This window comes from Bos taurus, chromosome 15 (assembly GCF_002263795.3).
Source record: "Bos taurus isolate L1 Dominette 01449 registration number 42190680 breed Hereford chromosome 15, ARS-UCD2.0, whole genome shotgun sequence".
Lineage (NCBI taxonomy): Eukaryota > Metazoa > Chordata > Mammalia > Artiodactyla > Bovidae > Bos > Bos taurus.
Genome location: NC_037342.1, coordinates 47,917,744 through 47,937,173, shown reverse-complemented (window position 1 = coordinate 47,937,173; position 19,430 = coordinate 47,917,744). Strand labels below are relative to the sequence as shown.

The 19,430-nt window shown below is 42.9% G+C and overlaps 1 protein-coding gene across 3 annotated transcripts; it reads left to right on the top strand.

The window, feature by feature from the left end:
* Window positions 1–14: 14 nt before the first annotated feature.
* TRIM6 (tripartite motif containing 6) lies at window positions 15–18,684 on the top strand. Of its 3 annotated transcripts, none has more exons than XM_059874685.1 (8): window positions 15–159; window positions 8,982–9,471; window positions 9,961–10,056; window positions 10,733–10,963; window positions 15,115–15,137; window positions 17,241–17,341; window positions 17,603–17,629; window positions 17,831–18,679. In XM_059874685.1, the coding sequence occupies exons 2-8, from the start codon at window positions 9,049–9,051 to the stop codon at window positions 18,391–18,393; spliced, it is 1,464 nt and encodes a 487-aa protein (XP_059730668.1). In that variant the 5' UTR covers window positions 15–159; window positions 8,982–9,048; the 3' UTR covers window positions 18,394–18,679.
* Window positions 18,685–19,430: the final 746 nt, after the last annotated feature.

Here is a 19,430-nt window from a genome sequence, read left to right as displayed (position 1 = left end):
GCCCCTTTCCCCCTGAGCCTTTCTGCCTCGGTGGCGGCGGCAGCAGCTGTAAATCCTCGGCTCTGATCCAAGTCACAGATTGCAGGTTGGTGAGCGAGTCCATTTTCTGGCCAGCCGCCGCTGTCCCCACTAGTGTTCAGAGTTTGACCCGTCCTACAGGTTGGTTGGGGGTGTTCGCGGGTGGAGGCCGAGTGAGGGAGACCTCTGCAGTTTTGAGATGACTCAAGTTCAGGAAGGGAGTGAGGAAGACACACCTTTGGAGCTGGGAGTCTCCTGTGTAAAGGTGGTGATAATGAAACCCTGATTCTGGAAGCTAAAGGATGTCGGGGAGTCACCTCTGAAAGTCCTGTTAGGGAATGACGTTAGGAAATAACGGCCGACCTGGGGACTGGCTTGGATCCAGAGGTCAGCAGCCCATCCCCCCATCTTCAACTTTACAGCTCCAGGAAGTGAGCACCGTTTATCCTGCCCCCACCCCCACCCCCACCCCTCCACCCCTCCACCCCTGAGGCCCTGACTCCTCCCAGAGGGAGCTGGGGGATGAGCCTTCCGGACGCGCTCAGTCTGACCTGCGGGCTGCGTGCAATTTCCCCATAGCGGGCAGGGCGGCGCCCCACCGAGCTCAGGAAAAAAGACCTTTTCGAGAGTAGTCTGTTCTTCAGAGACTATTTTAAAAACCTTTCGTTTGCCTTGACTCTCTGAAGCCTCTACGTGCCCTTCACGCGGAGATATCTGCCCTCTGTGGCTGGACCACTTACTGTCACTTGAAGTGACAGGGCGGTATAAGAAATGGGGTCCCTTCCCTTGTGGGGCTCATGATACAGATACTGTCTTTCTCATCCTCACTGCGAATGAGCTCAGCGAGATTAGAGACAGCGTTTAATCTGTCGATGGAGACAAAAATGTCTGGTTAGGAGCATAGGAGCTGTGGCCAGAGTGCCTGGGCTCAGCGTCGGTCTTGGACACTTAGACCCAGCCTGTGTGCCCCCTACCTGTTGCTTGAGCTTCAGCTTCTTCTATCTATGTAATGAACAGCGTCATATTTACATTCTAGAGTTTTGGTGAGGTTTAAGTGAGGCAGAAGTTTAAACAGGAGAGCGCCTGAAAAAATCGTAAATACTCAAAATATTAATCAAACTCAATGCCTACCTTAGAAAAGTATGAAATCAAAATTTTGGAAAGAATACCGATTTACTGACTTTTACTCTGAAAGCCGTTTTAATATCGAGTTGTGAGCTTTTATTCTAAAAGATGTTTCAGATCTAAGTATCAGTTCATTCTCTGCCATTCCCTACCCACCGTCACCCCTTTCTATTTTGCACCCTAAATTGCAATTACCTGGGAGGAAAGCAGAGCTTCTGAGGAGTTAATGTGCATACGAATCGCCTGAGATCTTATACAAACGCAGATACTGAATTGGTCTCTCTGAGGCCCAGAAATTCTGGATTCCAGTGAGGCAAGTTAGCAGACCACTTTACCATTTTCTGGAGGCTGCAACTGATGTAATTGGTTCCACCCAGTCCTGGATTTGGCTTCTTTCATTTGCTAATTTGGGCTTCCCAGGTGTTGCTAGTGGTGAAGAACCCCCTGTCAATACAGGAGAGACGTAAGAGATGGAGGTTCGATCCCTGGGTCGGGAAGATCCCCTGGTGGAGGGCATGGCAATCCACTCCATTATTCTTGCCTGGAGAATTCTCACGGACAGAGGAGCCTGGCAAGCTACAGTTCATGGGGTCCTAAAGAGCTGGACCGGACTGTAGGACTTTCATTTGCTAATTTGATCTTCAGAGCTCTTCCCCTTAGGCTCTGGTATCTGCTCTCACACAGCGGGACTCATTTTTCTGCCACCCACACAGCTCTTGAGACGTGGGACTCTGTTGGCTTTTCTTGTGTCATTTGGGCTGCATTGAGCAGTAGCCATTGGTGAAGCGCCTAATGGGATGTGGGCGGGGCTCACGCAAACCTTTATAACTGAAAGTTAGCTGAGTCTGTTTTCTTCCATTCCCCAGGTTCAACTTCATAACAAGAGACATCAACTCTTACATAATCTTTTCTGTTCAAGAATCTTACTCTGCCTTGAATATCTCAAGTAGAGCATTAGATGGAAAAGTTATATAGAATTATAGGGCCACATATATAATTTAAATTTTTCTATTGGATTCATTAAAACATTAGAAGAAACTATTTTAATATATTTAACTTCATGCTCCCCAAATATATTTAAACAATGTAATCAATATTTTAAAATCCATTAATGAAATGTTTTAGATTATTTTTCTTACCAAATCTTTCTTACCAGATTATTTGCTTCTTACCATATCTTCAGTGTGTATTTTATACTTCAGATCAGATCAGATCAGATGCTCAGTCGTGTCCGACTCTTTGCGACCCCATGAATCGCAGCACGCCAGGCCTCCCTGTCCATCACCAACTCCCGGAGTTCACTCAGACTCACGTCCATCGAGTCAGTGATGCCATCCAGCCATCTCATCCTCTGTCGTCCCCTTCTCCTCCTGCCTCCAATCCCTCCCAGCATCAGAGTCTTTTCCAATGAGTCAACTCTTCGCATGAGGTGGCCAAAGTACTGGAGTTTCAGCTTTAGCATCATTCCTTCCAAAGAAATCCCTGAGCTGATCTCCTTCAGAATGGACTGGTTGGATCCCCTTGCAGTCCAAGGGACTCTCAAGAGTCTTCTCCAACACCACAGTTCAAAAGCATCAATTCTTCGGCGCTCAGCTTTCTTCACAGTCCAACTCTCACATCCATACATGACCACAGGAAAAACCATAGCCTTGACTAGATGGACCTTTGTTGGCAAAGTAATGTCTCTGCTTTTGAATATGCTATCTAGGTTGGTCATAACTTTCCTTCCAAGGAGTAAGCATCTTTTAATTTCATGGCTGCAGTCACCATCTGCAGTGATTTTGGAGCCCAGAAAAATAAAGTCTGACACTGTTTCCACTGTTTCCCCATCTATTTCTCATGAAGTGGTGGGACTGGATGCCTAATTTTCCGATCTTCTGAACACAAGTTAGAAATGTATTGTCAAGCATGGTAGCCACATGTGGCTCCTGAGCACTTGAGATGTGGCTATACATCTTATTTCCAATTAGCCACATCTCAAGTGCTCAGGAGCCACATGTGGCTACCGTGCTTGACAACACATTTCTAACTTGTGTTCAGAAGATCGGAAAATTAAGCCTCAGTTTTTCTCATTGCATTTCTTCTATTTTTTGTTAGCTCTACTGAGTTGTCATTTACATTTAATAAGTTGGCAGTTTTAATAAGCCTACAATTCCATCAGGTTTGACCATATATAGTTGTCCAAACAACACAGTCATGATATATATAGGGGATTTCCATCATCCTCCATACTTTTTTGTGTCCCTTTGTAATTTATCCCCTTCTGGCAGCCCTGGGCCCTGGTATCCACTAGTCTGTTCTCAAATAGTAGACTTTTTTGTCGTTTTTAGGATTTCATATAAATGAAATCATACAGCACCTTATCCTTGGTGTCTAGTTTCTTTAATTTTGCATAATTCTTTTGAGATTTATTTTGTTGTATATATCAGTACGCCCATTTTATTGTCTAGTAATATGCACTGAGGTCATGGTTTTAGCTCACTAGATCTCTAGCAATGCCTTGTACTCACCTTACTTATCTCACAGATTGTTTTCTTGGTCTGGAGCACTTTCTCAGGCACTTCTGTAAGGGCTTGTTACTGGCAGGCAACTTGATATTTTTTTAATCTTATTACACTCTCAAGAGGGGAAAATTGATGTCAATTACAGGACCTGTCACCAGTTTCAGTGGGTCTATCAGTTGGGGTGCATAGCCAATGAACCACCAACTAGTGATTAAAGTAGAAGTGTTTCTTACTTGCGACAAGTAAGGAGACAGGGAGAAGATCTCAAAAACTGTCTTTCTGAACAGCAGGATCAGGGAAGTTTTGTGTCTGGGGTGCATGGCTATTCATGAAATGGCAGGCTTGATCTTCCATGTAGTATGGGTTTCTCTAGCTTGCCAAAAATGGCGAGCAAACAGGTGCTTGGTGGTTTGCTCACACTGTGGTTATCTTGTTGATTGGAATGCACTGTAACCTTTGTGAAACATCTGGTATTTGAAACTTTTTGCATCTTTTTGCAATGGTTTCTGCAAAACAATGCATACCTTGGTTTAACTCCATCAGTTCCCTGCTGCTGCCTAGCTAACAGATTTTGTTTTCTTAAATTTTGCCCACACTGAGCATGTTGTACACAGTATACATCCACCTTTGCTGGGGGCCAGTTAAGAAACATAGAATTATATCTGCACTCAAGTCACGCTATGGCCTACCTTGTACATGAGGGTCACAGCTGGAATCAGAGGTAGTGTACCTTCAAGTAGGCAGTGTCTTTGTCAGCTGGCTCTTTGGTGACCCAAACTAGACTCCTAGGCCCATTCCTATATAGGCAAGTGGAACATGTGGTTTCCAATGAGTGATTCAATGCTGCTGCTGCTGCTAAGTTGCTTCAGTCGTATCCGACTCCTAGCGACCCCATGGACTGCAGCCTACCAGGCCCCTCCATCCATGGGATTTTCCAGGCAAGAGTACTGGAGTGGGTTGCCATTGCCTTCTCCGTGATTCAATGCTGGAACACTATAAATAAATACTTTTAAATTTCTTTAAAATTATGTGATTTAAGACAACAGTAATATAATTTAATGACTGAAAACTTTCAAGAATGAGAAGATATTTTTCAATGAGGACATCTATATTAATTAAGCACAGGCAAAAAATAAAGTTAGGGTCAGTTTCAATATCTTGAGTTGTCTCATCAGAGAAGCTACTAGCTTCCCTAACTAACCCTTATGTGAGCCATGGAAAAAAGACTGGGCCAGGTCCAGCTTTCTCACCTTGTCCTTAAATGCCATCTTATTAAATCTTGTAAATGACTTGAGATAGTGGATTTTTTCCCCCTAGGTCCGAAAGTAGGAGGAAGATATGAAAGGGGTAAGAAAATGATGCATTCATGATTAACGTGATTAACACTGCTATATGTTACATAAGAAAGTTCTTAAGTGAATCCTACGAATCACAAAGAAAAAATATTTTTTCCTTCATCTATTCTTTTATGATGGATGTTCACTCAACTTGTGGTAAACATTTTATAATGTCACTCAAATCATTATGTCTTTAATGTACACAGTACTTTATTCCAATTATATTTCAATAAAACTGTAAGAGGGGAAAAGGCCCAGCAAAAAAGTAAATAAATAATACATATATATATATATAAAATATATATTTATATAGAGCTATCCATTCATCAGATTTTGCTGTATCCCTGTTCCTGGTAAAAATATGAAAGAGGCTCTTTTCATCATGGTAATAGGGCAGACCACTAAGGGATTGGCAGGCAATGGTGGTATAAATGTAGTGACAGCCAGTTTTTACTGAGACTCTTCTACACAGGCTCAGGTAATTTATGACAAGTGTGCTATAAGGGAGAACTTGTCATCAGCAATTCACAAAATCACCTCTCAGATCAGGAATTACCCCAGTGTTCCAGAACCAGAGACAGACAAATTCAGGATTCAGAGCTGCATCTGTGTTACCCGAGTTGGCAGTGCCTTCTCTTCTCATCTCATACTGTCAGGGAAAGGGAAGCATGGAGTCCCAGGGATGTGCCGTGAGGAATGAAGCAGAGCAGGGCTGGAGAAGGAGCCTGCAGATAGCTTAGGAAGTGCTGTAGGATGCTTTCAGACATCAGAAGAATGGAGCTATCATGCTGAATCAGTACAGCTGAAAAATGAGACAAGCACCAGTCAGGAGTGGGTAGAAACAAGCTGAGCAGCTTTGTGATCTGAGTGCCTTGGCAGGTAGTGCGTGGGGGTGGGGGTGCATAAAGGAAACATTCTCTTCTTTTAAGGACCAGACAACAACTGAGGTTTGGATTTGCATAAAACTAGATTATAACCTTTGCTTCATCAGTTATTCATTCCGAGACCTTTGGTAATTGACTATCTTTTTAAGTTCACTTTTCACGTTTGTAAAAAAAAAAAAAAAAGTGTTACTACATTTATCTGATTGAGTTATTATGGGATTAGATTATATAATGCCTATAAAAAGTTCAGCCATTGCCTCTCACATAAAAAGCAATCAGAAAATGGTCTCTGTGATTATTTTTTGTTTTCCACTGTCCCTTCATGGGTACATACTTGCTTGCATTAATAATGATTGTCTTTGCTATGTGTTCAAAAGAGGTTATGTTTCCTGCTCACAGTCTGAGTGGTACACTTCCTTGTACGGGATTTATTTCAATCATCCCTATCTCCCCATATCAGCTACAGCACCGTGCTTGACTCAGGTCTTTTCCCACAGCTGCCTCGTGTAAAAGCTGTGGAGTTGGGAGAGCTCTGAACCAGAAGTCACAAGATAGCCTCTCCCTCTTTTTTTTTCCTGTCATATAATTTTTTTAAATTGAGATATAGTTCATATACCATAAAATTCACCCTTTCAAGGTATACAAATAAGGTTGTTGTTTTTTTTTAAATCACAAAGGTGTTCACTAGCGCCACTGTCTAATTCCAGAATATTTTCATCACCCCCCCGAAGTGATTCCAAATGCATCAGTAGTCCTTCTCTAGTCCCTGTCCCACCAACTCTTGGCAGCCACTAATCTACTTTGTGTGTCTGTACATTTACCTACTCCAGATTATTTTTAACTTTTATTTATTTATGCTGCATTGGGTCTTCATTGCTTTTGCATGGGCTTTCTCTAGTTGCAGCAAGTGAGGGTTACTCTTCATTTTGGTGTGCCTCTCATTGTGGCTTCTCATTGTGATGACTTCTCTTGTTGCTGAGCACAGGCTCTTAGGTGCATGGGCTTTGGTACTTGCAGCATACAAGCTCAGTTGTGGCACGTGATCTCTAGGGCACAGGCTCAGCAGTTGTAGCACATGGACTTTGCTCCGCTGCATGTATAATCTTCCTGGACCAGGGATCGAACCTGTGTCTCCTGCATTGTCAGGTGGATTCTCATCTACTGTGCAACCAAGGAAGTCCTAGACATTGCTTATAAAAAGAGTTCTATAATATGTGATCTTTTGTATTTGGTTTTACTCACTTAGCATGTTTTCACAGCTCATCCATGTTATTAAAGGTATCAATTCTTCATTCCTCTTTTTCCTCCATTTTTATCTTTTTCTCCTATTAGTGATTCTGAAATACTTTCCCCAAATGCTATAAGACTTCTGTCCCAAACACCCCACCTGCATGCTTCTGCCTAGGTCTGCTCTCAATGAATTATCCTATCCCTAAACCATGTGTGACCTCAACTGCCCACCTGTCTCTTCCTCTCCCATTCACATGGGCCCCGTAAGCCTCCTGCTAGAGTTTTGGACAGGCCTGGTAAAGTCTTTTCTCGAAAGCACCAGGTCAATGCCAGACTATGAGCACCCTTAAGACCATCTTTGCAGTCCATGGGGTCGCAAAGAGTTGGACACGACTGAGCGACTAAACTGAACTGAACACCATCTTTCCTAGAGAAGGCAATGGCAATCCACTCCAGTATTCTTGCCTGGAGAAGTCCATGAACAAAAGAGCCTGGCAGGCTACAGTCCATGGGGTCGCAAAGAGTCGGACATAACTAAGTGCTAACACACACACACACCTTCTTTGGGGTTAAAGTTACAAGATTGAGGATGGAGCTTTGAACTAGGACTCGACATGAGAAGTATTGCCGGCTCTGTGCTTTATAAGCTGTGTGATTTTTATAAAGTCACTTAGGTTCTCTGTTTATCAAAAGGCCAAAAATAATTTATTCATAGTTTTCCTATAAGGTATAAAGCAGGGGAATATGGTTTTGAAATCACAACTGGTTATAAAAGTGTTGGTTGTAAAGATATGACATCATCTTATTGTGGTCATTGTAATTTCTTTGGGTTTTTCTGGGAAAGTGACCGTGAGAGATGAAAGGGCTCTGTGTAAAGCTCTGTTAGAAGGTGGTTGTGTCTTCCCAATAAATGATAACCTTTGAATTTGGAGATTAAATCCTGGAGAGCCATGCCAGCATGATGGCAAAGAGAGGTGAAGAAGCTACTGAGAAAGATCTAATCATCTATGGAGAGATGAGGAGGTTCTAGTTTTCTTCATTGAAAGTTGAGGACCTGTGTGTCAGGCACTGAACTCATTCAGTAATAAGAAAACAGTCTCTGATCTCATGGAGCTTATATTCCAGTGGGAGGATTCAGACAATTAAAGCGTTGCTTAGTCATGTCTGATTCTTTGTGACCTCATGAACTATAACCCACCAGACTCCTCTGTCCATGGGATTTCCAGGCAAGAACACTGAAGGGGGTTGCCATTTCCTTCTCCAGGGGATCTTCCTGACCCAGGAACTTGCATCTCCTTCATTGGCAGGCAGGTTCTTTATCACTGAGCCACAAGGGAAGCCCCCCAAAAGAAATGTGTTAGGTGGTGATAAAAAGAAAAATAAAGTCATTGAGTATATGGAAAGTGATGGTGTGGGTGGCTGTGCCTTAGCTAGGCTTGGCAGAGGAAACCCTTTTGGTAAGGAAACATGTAGGGAGAAAGTTGAAGGAAGTCAGAGAGTCATGTGGATACCAGGGTGAAGGGGCTTCCTTGCAGTAGGAACAGCAAGTACAAACATCATGAGGGAGCAGCATGTTCTGGTGTTTGGAACATTGAGGATGTGTGTTTGTGGGCTGAGAAAAGGTTAAACAGACTCACCCTAAAGCCACTTCTCTCCAGGATCTCATTGTCCCTTTATCCAGTGAGTAAAAGGAAATTGTTTTATTGCTATAATGAGGGTACAAATTGATGTCGAATGTGAGGCAGGGGCAAAGAACATGTTTGAAGTTAGAATGAGAAGTTCCCATTACCCCAGTGCTTGACCTCTTTATCCAGAACAGTCAGCCTCCCTTTGTCTCCCTCATTTCTTACCCCAAATCCTTTTTTGTTTGCCCGTCTACCCAGGATTCCAAACACAAGAAGCACCTTAGAAGTCAGGGCTGGGCAGGCAGAGGCCAGGAAAGTGGCTACAATGACTTCAGCAGTCCTGGTGGACATCCAAGATGAAGTGACCTGCCCCATCTGCCTGGAGCTCCTGACCGAACCCCTGAGCATAGACTGTGGACACAGCTTCTGCCAAGCCTGCATCACTGCAGACAACAAGGAGTCCATGCCTGGCCAGGAGGGGCAGAGCAGGTGTCCTGTGTGCCAGACCAGCTACTGGCTTGGGAACCTGCGGCCCAATCGGCACCTGGCCAACATAGCCGAGAGGCTCAGGGAGGTGGTGGTGGGCTCAGGGAAGCAGCTGAAGGTGATTCTTTGTGCGCACCATGGAGAGAAACTCCAGCTTTTCTGTGAGGAGGATGGGAAGCTCATTTGCTGGCTTTGCGAGCGGTCTCAGGAGCACCGTGGTCACCACACGTTCCTCATGGAGGAGATAGCCCAGGAGTACCAGGTGGGTGCCCAGGTGGAGGGAAGACAGGCAGGAACAGACTGCTGGGTAGATTTTAACTTTTCTTTATGCTCTAATCTAATTTCTTTGTAGTCCTCCCATTTACCTAGAGGGTGAACCTAGAAAAAGCCCTTCTGACCAAGAGCAGAGACCGTCTCTGTCTTGCTTACCACAATCGGCTCTGCATGAGTAGAGACTGCTGCTGAAGGCCAGCTGGGGGCTACACAGGTTGAGTGCAGGGGATATATTGGCAGTGAGAGCAAAGAACTTAAAGTGATTCATGGTCAGGTGGTTCCCCCGCAGAAAACAGAAAGTGCCTATTCTCACTGGTTTCCATCCATTGTTTGTAAAAGGTAACTTTGACCTTCTCAGTTTTTCATTCTAGGGCTGGCATCTCCTGAGGTCAGCATAATCTCTCCCCCATTCTTTCCATGTCTTGGCACTGAGACAGTTTGACACTTGACCCTGCTTGACTTGATGTGTTTCTTCCAGGAGAAGTTCCAGGAGTCTCTGAAGAAGCTGAGGCAAGAGCAGCAGGAAGCCGAGAAATTAGCAGCTGTTATCAGAGAGAAGAGGATATCCTGGAAGGTAAGAGATTCTTCTTAAGGTGTCCTGGAGCAGAAATCAAGCCAGGGCATGGGAGCTGAGGGCAAAGGAGACCTGGTTTTATCTGTTCCCCAGTTTGGCTAGATAAGCTTCCTTTTGCCCAGTTCTTCACTGCAAGCCTTCCAAACAAGCATATTGTTCTTGGTGCAGAGTAAGGGGGAGAGAAAGGGGAATAGAAATGAACATATCAAAGGGAATTTAAGTTTCTGAAGACAATCATATGGGAAAATAACCATAGTCATTGGCAGCCCTTAATTAAGGATTCTGGACCTTGTCCTATAGTTTCAAAAGTTGGAAAAATAGGTCAGGCACAGGCCAGTCATTCTTATATCAATGTTGAAAACTGGAAAAGGAGGCTGATGCCTAATCCTGACCGGCTAGGGAAGATGTTTAGAATCTGAACCACCCCCAGGAATCAAAGTCTCTGTCTTAGAAGCCTAGATAAGGCAGCCTGGGGCCAGTGGTCTGAGAAGAGCTGAAAGGAGAACAGGAGGAAAGAGCAGGTTCTGCAGGGCCTACTCCCTCATTTGTTCCTCCAACCCAGTGAGACTTTCCAGGAAACCAGTGCGGAGCCTGCCCTCCCCACACCTCCGCTCCTTATACAGGAGACCCTCAGCTCAGCAGACTAGCAGCCTCTTTCTTTTCCATGTTCCTTAAGAATCAGATGGAACCTGAGAGACACAGGATCCAGAAACAGTTTGATCACTTGAGGAGCATCCTGGACAAAGAGGAACAGCGACAGCTGAAGAAGCTGGAGGAGGAGGAAAGGAGAGGGCTGAACATCATAGCAGAAGCTGAGGTCGAGCTGGTCCAGCAGAGCCAGTCCCTGAGAGAGCTCATCTCAGACCTGGAGCACCGTTGTCAGGGGTCAGCAACAGAGCTCCTGCAGGTAAGAGTAGGAAAGGGGCCTGCGATCTGAGAGTCAAGACCAGAGAAAATAACTCTCCTTCCCTTCTGATGTGGGACTCCTATCCTGGTGGAGGAAATAAAAAAATTTCCTTTGATCATACAGTGCCTCTTTGCTATTAGACAGTTCAAGATTTATCCATGGATAAAGCACAGGATAATTAAAAGTACAAATGCTAAGGGATTGTCTCATTTTTATTTCCTATGTATAAAGGATAGTCCAAAAGTTAATTCAGTACTATGTCAAAGATCTTGTATAGTGAGTGATATTTTATAGCATCAATTCTCAGTCTTGGTACTATTGACCTCTGATGCTGTGTTGGGATTGGTCAGGTTCCTTTCACCCAGATTAGTCACAGGCATACACAACCAAACTCAAGTACTTTAGAGATTTTTTTATGTAATCACCAGCTCTTCTTTGCTGTGACTCTCTTCTGTAGGACAGAATCATTGAAAATGTTATAATAGAAGTTCAAACAGAGCTTTTGAAGAACAACGAAAGAACTCCGGTCTCTGTGTATATATAGACTAGGAGGGTGCAAGCTGTCAAATCCAAAAATCTGATAGAGAGATTTCAACTGAAGTGGAAATCTGAGTGGCTATTTCTTCATAGAGTGAATAGTGTGACTGTTAAGTTGAAGCAGGATGTACCTTGAGACATTCTGAAACCTTCAGGCTATTCCTTATTTTCTGTTTGGTTTCTTGCTTTCCAATTGCTGTCTTTCCTAGTAGAATAATCATTTCTTTACTTATTCTTGGGCCCTAGTTCTGGGGTCAGTTCAGTTAAGCGCAGTCACTCAGTCGTGTCTGACTCTTTGCAACCCCAGCACGCCGGGCCTCCCTGTCCATCGCCAACATCCAGAGTTTACTCAAACTCACATCCATTGAGTCAGTGATGCCATCCAACCATGTCATCCTCTGTCGTCCCCTTCTCTTCCTGCTTTCAATCTTTCCCAGCATCAGGGATCCGGATCTTTTCAAGTGAATCAGTTCTTCACATCAGGTGGCCAAAGTACTGGAGTTTCAGCTTCAGCATCAGTCCTTCCAATGAATATTCAGGACTGATTTCCTTTAGGATGGACTGGTTGAATCTCCTTGCAGTCTGAGGGACTCAGGTTTTCTCCAACAGCACAGTTCAAAAGTATCAATTCTTTGGCGCTCAGCTTTCTTTATAGTCCAACTCTCACATCCATACATGACTACTGGAAAAATCATAGCTCTGACTAGACAGACCTTTGTTAGCAAAGTAATATCTCTGCTTTTTAATATACTGTCTAGGTTGGTTATAACTTTTCTTCCAAGGAGCAAGTGTCTTTTAATTTCATGACTGCAGTTACCATCTGCAGTGATTTTGGAGCCCAAGAAAATAAAGTCAGCCACTGTTTCCACTGTTTCCCTATCTATTTGCCATGACGTGATGGGACCAGATGCCATGATCTTAGTTTTCTGAATGTTGAGCTTTAAGCCAACTTTTTCACTCTCCTCTTTCACTTTCATCAACAGGCTCTTTAGTTCTTTTTCACTTTCTGCCATAATGGCTGTGTCATCTGCATATCTGAGGTTATTGATATTTCTCCTAGCAATCTTGATTCCAGCTTGTGCTTCTTCCAGCCCAGCATTTCTCATGATGTACTCTGCATGTAAGTTAAATAAGTAGGGTGACAATATACAGCCTTGACGAACTCCTTTTCCTATTTGGAACCAGTGTGTTGTTCCATGTCCAGTTCTAACTGTTGCTTCCTGACCTGCATACAGATTTCTCAAGAGGCAGGTCAGGTGGTCTGGTATTCCCATCTCTTTCAGATTTTTCCACAGTTTGTTGTGGTCCACACAGGCAAAGGCTTTGGCATTGTCAATAAAGCAGAAGTAGATGTTCTTCTGGAACTCTCTTGCTTTTTCTATGATCCAACGAATGTTGGCAATTTGATCTCTGGTTCCACTGCCTATTCTAAATCCAGCTTGAACATCTGGAAGTTCATGGTTCATGTACTGTTGAAGCCTGGCTTGGAGAATTTTTTTTTTTTTTTCTCTAATTTAGTATTACTTAACTAGCATGAGAGATGAGTACAGTTGTGTGGTAGTTTGAGCATTCTTTGGCATTGCGTTTCTTTGGGATTAGAATGAAAACTGCCTTTTACAGTCCTGTGGCCACTGCTGAGTTTTCCAAATTTGCTGGCATATTGAGTGCAGCACTTTCACAGCATCATCTTTTAGGATTTGAAATAACTTGGCTGGAATTCCATCACCTCCACTACCTCTGTTCGTATTGGGATCATGGGGTAGTTCGAATTGAGGTCATGGGGTCATGGGGTAGTTATTTTCCACCTCTTGGAGCTTTTCCTCATTCACTGCTTCTGATTTCATGTTTTTAGCTTATTCTTCTTGCTTTTTTATTCATCTTTGATGTTGGGTTGCCCTAATGCTTGCTTCTAACACCACTTATTCTAACCCCTTTACAAGTGTCCTCAAAACGGAAACATTGCTTCATAAGTACAAATGGATAGTCAGTTTGTTTAATAGTTGAGGCCCCTGCTCGACTCTTCTACCCAGAACAGCCAATTGTCATTTTAACGAGAATGTTATCTTAGTCAATTTTCGCAGAACTTGCCCATCATAGACTTCCTCCTTCTCTTTTTCGTATCTGTTTAACATTGTTGCCCATGAAGATTTGACAGCTGGACACATACCTGCGGCTTTCAAAATGTGAACCCTGAGAATAAAGCTAAGCTAAGAGGAAAAGGCATGAAGTGGCATCCTGACTTGATCATTTGAGTGTCTTATTATAAGTATGCCTTAAGATTAATACAGCCTTGGGACTCCCCTGACTAGTCCAGTGGTTAAGACTCCGTGCTTCCACTGCAGGGGGTGCAGGTTCAATCCCTGGTCAAGGAACTTAAGATCCCACATGCAGTGTGATATGGCCAAAAAAAAAAAAAATTGTTACAAACCTGAATCTACATCTGCCATTTTACATATTCAAGCAACTTTGAGTTGTGTTTTTACAAGATACAACCAAAAATAGCTCCACTACTATGAAAATAGTTATTCTTGTATTGCACAGATCAAACCATTGGCCTTTTCTTCTACTGAATTGAAGTGTATAGAGCAGAAGTTAGGAAGATTAATTAAGAGGCCATGAGATAATTCTACTCAAATGAATCAGGCAGTGGTGGTGATGATAGTAAAGAGCAGTGGCTAAAAAAAGTTAAGGGTGTGAAATGGACTACTTTGGTCTAAGATGGGATGTTGTGGTGAATATCAGTTTTTTAGGACAGTACTTTGTCTACCTTTGGTGACTGAATGCTGATGTCATTGAAAAAGATGGAAAGTAACAGAGGAGACTTTATGGTTGCAGAAAAAGTAAGTTTTCTTTCAGACATCTTGAAGTTGTGATTCCTGTAGCTTATGTTGTTCTAGTCACTAAGTCGTATCTGACTCTTTGTGACCCCATGGACTATAGCCTTTCAGGCTTCTCTGTCCATGGGATTTCCCAGACAGGAATACTGGAATGGGTTGCCATTTCCTTGCCCAGGGGGTCTTCCTGACCCAGGGGATTAAACCTGCATCTCCTGCATTGGCAGGTAGATTCTTTACCACTGAGTCACTAGGGAAGCCTGTGGCTTGTGTACTGGGGTATATAAAAGAAATGTGAACATCATCAACAGGTATGTGTGTTGAAATCAAGAAAAATACAAAGTCAGCAAAGCAACCTAGAGGGTTAGGGGAGGTGGGATTTGAGAACCAGCCGCATTTAAGGTCTTGTATCCTCAGCAACCGGAATGTAAGCATCTAGATCACAGAAATTAGGACTTAGTCATGTAAGAGCATCTAGGACCAGGCACAGTGCCTGGCAATTAATAGATGATGCACATATATAACATCACACACATACACACACATTTATAAAAATAAATGCACCGTGGCATGAGTTGAATCATTTCCTGATATGCCTGGATAGGGCCTCAGGGAGAGTCTGCCTTGAGTTCTTACCTCTGCTTTGTGGCCTCCATATTGGATCATCTCTAGCCCCAACATATCATGGGGTGGTAAGGGCGGGATGATAGACATGGATGTGGCTGTAGTAGAGGACAAGGTCTATTACTCCTTATCTTAACCTCTCTCTTTCTTTTCTAGGATGTGAGTGACGTTGCGAAAAGGTATGTGTAGAACATGAGGTGGTTCTCTTGGGTTGACAGAAGATTCCTATACCCTGTTAGGAGGGGTAGGATGCTCCTGTAGTAGAGTCATCTTACAGTCAATGAGAAAGGGGAAAAAGTCACCAGGCAGGGAGATTTAGGACTGTGGTGTCTTGAATTGCTTAGCATGAGAATTTGGGGTCCTCCAGAATAAAGGGAATGGCTTGGTTTCTATGTTAGGAGAAATTGGTTTGTGGTAGGTCACAAATTGAGGATGGTGGTGTCCTTAATCAAGGGTTACAGTATCACTGACTCACCTTGTACCTTGTGATAGAACAAACCTCTGTATACCTGCTTCCAGCCCTGATTCCAGTACTTTATAGCTCTCTAAAAATACACAGTGATTTTCTTTGCCCATATACTTTATTAAAGGGAAATTTTCCATTTGCATTTTTTTTTCAGGGTTCAGGAATCAGCTCTAGGGACCTCTGCTTAAGTTTCCCTTTCTCTCTTGGCTTTGGAACAATCCATACCTTGCTACCAAGTATTCTTCAGACTAGCATTTTTCTCAGTTACAATAAAAACATAGACTGAGGTCTTGAAAAAAAGTGGCTTTGGCCCTGGAACAAGAACATATTCTGTATCACATACTGTAGAATTTCATTCTTCAAGGTGACCCCTAAAGTTGCCCACATACCTGGTACCTTGAGGCTCCTACAGACATGTGACCTGTGGAGCCTGTTGTCCCTCTGGAAGTTTTCACTCTCGGTCTGGAGGTGAGGACATTTCCTTTCTCCAACTGAGGTAACATTCCCAGAGACTAAGGGACTGTTCTGCAGGTCTTTCTCCCTAGGCATCTGTAAGACATTAAGAACTAAACCACAGACTCTTCAGAGGGAATCCCTTGTCTGATAACTCTGAAAGCCCCATAGCAGGTCCTGATGTTCTGCCTGTCCACACAGATACCTGTAGACTCTCTAAGAAGTCACTGATGTTTTAAATATTTTGTGTCTTTTTTAGAGGTAGCAAAAAATTTCCCAGCCATTATTTTATTTAATATTATACAGTCTCTGGGCTTCCCAGGTGGCTCAAGAGGTAAAGAATCTGTCTGCCAGTGCAGAAGATGTGGATTCAATCCCTGGGTCAGGAAGGTCCTCTAAGGAAGAAATAGCAACCCACTCCAGTATTCTTGCCTGGAGAATCCCATGGACAGAGTAGCCTGGCAGGCTACAGTCCATGGTTGCAAAGAGTCAGACACGACTTAGTGACTTAGCATGCATTTGGTCTCTAGGATGCAGACAAAGAAGGAAAAATTGTTGTGTTTCACAAAACAACAAACCAAACAAAGAAACCAAAATGAGGCTTTGAGGGATAAATCCTATCAACTTTAAAAAAAATTGTTCTATAGTTGAATCAAAAGACTATATTAGTTTAAGGTATACCACATAGTGAGTCAATATTTTTATACATTGTACTCCATTTAAAGTTATTAGAAAATATTGGCCATATTCCCCAGTCTGTACGAAAGATACATGCACCCCAGTATTGTAGCACTGTTTACAATAGCCAAGATGTGGAAGCATCCTAAGTGTTCGTCAACAGTTGACTGAATAAAGATGTGGTGTAGATATTAATAAATAGATATAGACATAGATAGAGATACTATTTTTGTGACTTTATGCTCAGTCGTGTCCAACTCTGTGCAACCCCATGGACTGTAGCCCGCCAGGCTCCTCTGTCCATGGGATTCTCCAAGCAAGAATACTGGAGCGGGTTGCCATGCCCTCCTCCAGGGGATCTTCCCAACCCAGGAATCAAACCTGTGTTTGTTGCATCTCCTGCATTGGCAGGCAGATTCTTTACTACTAGTGACACCTGGGAAACCCAGATATAGGTACTACACAGTCAGTAAAAAAAGCATGAAAATCTTATCAACATGTACACATATGGTGAGAAGCTAGTTTTTAGTCCAGGTCTTCTGGCTCCTATGCTGGAGCTCTTTGCAGAATGATGCTAATTTTCTTCAGGAAAGAATGTTGAAGTTCACCAATGGGCCTGGGACACAGGAATTAGAGGCACCCAAGTTTAGTAGTGTTGGAGTTTCATAATGTCTTTTCTCTATAGGAGTGAGTTCTGGACCCTGAAGAAGCCAGAGGCTCTCCCCACGAAGCTGAAGAGTATGTTTCGAGCTCCAGATCTGAAAAAGATGCTTCGAGTGTTTAGAGGTGAGGAGTTTCAGGAAACAGAGTTTGGATGGGGGATCATGGTAGTAGTAGGAAATGAAAAGAATGGAGGGCATGGTTGGTATTTGGGAACAGTGGCAGAGGGAGCAACACAATATGCTGAGGAAGATGTGGTTCATACTTAAAAGGGGAATGAAGTGGCCAGTTCACAATCGTAGAGAATTCCCTGACACTCCCCTCACCCAGGTGAGGGAGGGCAGCAGACCTGAGACTGCTGGTGTGATTGACTCTTTGTTGTTACAGAGCTGACAGATGTCCAGAGCTACTGGGGTAAGTAGAAACTGTGGCTTCTTTAAGCTGACGTGTGCTTATCCTCCCCACTCATAGCCACACACACTCTCAGATATGAGGTCTCGCTATTCCCCCCACCACCCAGCTCCATTTCTTCCCACTCATAACCTGTGTTTCCTCTTCTCAGAGTCATAAGACCATGTACCCATCCTCTGCTGATGCTGTACTTTTCTCCCACAGTGGACGTGACCCTGAATCCACACACGGCTAACTTAAATCTTGTCCTGTCTAAGAACCGGAGGCAGGTGCGATTTGTGGGCGCTCAGCTGTCCGGATCTCATCTGGAAGAGCATTACGGCTGTGGTGTCCTGGGCTCTCAGCACTTCTCCTCAGGGAAGCATTACTGGGAGGTAGATGTGGCCAAGAAGACTGACTGGATCCTGGGGGTGTGCAGTGATTCAATGGGACCTGCTTTCTCTTTCAACCAGTTTGCAAACAATCGGAATGTTTACTCCCGATACCAGCCTCAAAGTGGGTACTGGGTGATTGGATTACATCACAAGCATGAATATAGGGCCTACGAGGAGTCATCCACTTCCCTGCTCTTATCCATGACAGTGCCCCCTCGCCGAGTTGGGGTGTTCTTAGACTATGATGCTGGCACAGTCTCCTTTTACAATGTCACCAACCATGGCTTCCCTATCTACACCTTCTCTAAGTATTACTTTCCTACAACCCTTTGTCCGTATTTTAATCCTTGCAACTGTGTGTTCCCGATGACTCTGCGTCGCCCAAGCTCTTAAACATTCTGAGTTTATACCCTGTACTCCAGGTCTCTCCTGAATCTCAGTTTATCCTTTCTTTCCTGTTGACCATTTGGTGAAGATTTTTCTTTGTTGATGCAGTATTAGGAAATAACAGTTCTATCTGATGTCAGTTTATGTACTGAATGGAAAATTTTCAACATATATTGTGTCTATAATTATTGAGATAATTACATGTCATTTTTATTCTGTTACTGAGTATATTGATATGTTTTCATTTTTAAAACCAACACAAATTTCTGGAATAAACCACTATTATTATTCACAAGCCATACTGGATTTGTTTTTGTTCATACGTTGTTTAGGTTTTGTTTTCATCTCTGTTTATAAAATAAATTGACCTGTAACTTTATATTCCTGTAACATTGTTGTCAGCTTTTATAAAATGCAATATATGAGCATAGAAATTGCTGGGTTTCTTGTGTAAGTATATATAGAATTGAGTGCTAAAATCCATTGAGTGTTTTTTTCTGTAAGTATATAAGATTGAGTGCTAAAACATTAATTTTGGTGGTTTTAAATTCAATTTAAAGAAAGGTTCTAACTCAGTTTTCACTATAAACTTCATGGATTTTAAAAATCAAAGATACTAATTGAAAAAAAAATTATTCTAAATGGATTGAAATAAAAACAGGGGAGAGGAAGAAAATGACCAAACCAATACAGATTTTTCTGCCAGAATGTGGGGAAAATGTAAAGAGAAAATAATCAATATAAAGCACTTTTAGGAAGAGAATGATTTCTTCTACTTTCTCCATACTTCCTTTTCTTTATGTTCATGAACAGCTTGTGAATAAGTGCCTTTGGTAGACAGGTGATGTATGCTTTTTGCGCCAACTATAAAATTATGATGAGGTGGCTGTGAGGATGGAAACAAATATCAAGGAGTTGAATATCAAGAGCTTGGCTGTCCATTATGGTAGCCAAGAGGTTCTGGTGGCTCTTGAACACTTGTCTGAATTGAGATGTATCATACATATAAATTGTACACTAAGATTTTGAAGACAGTTCAAAAA

Excerpts from the sequence above, each read along its gene's own strand:
- TRIM6 (XM_059874685.1), top strand. The coding sequence starts at position 9,049 with ATGACTTCAGCAGTCCTGGTGGACATCCAAGATGAAGTGACCTGCCCC. Across the intron at positions 15,138-17,240 it reads GTGAGTGACGTTGCGAAAAG|GAGTGAGTTCTGGACCCTGA; the intron begins GTATGTGTAGAA and ends TTTTCTCTATAG. Across the intron at positions 17,630-17,830 it reads AGATGTCCAGAGCTACTGGG|TGGACGTGACCCTGAATCCA; the intron begins GTAAGTAGAAAC and ends TTTCTCCCACAG.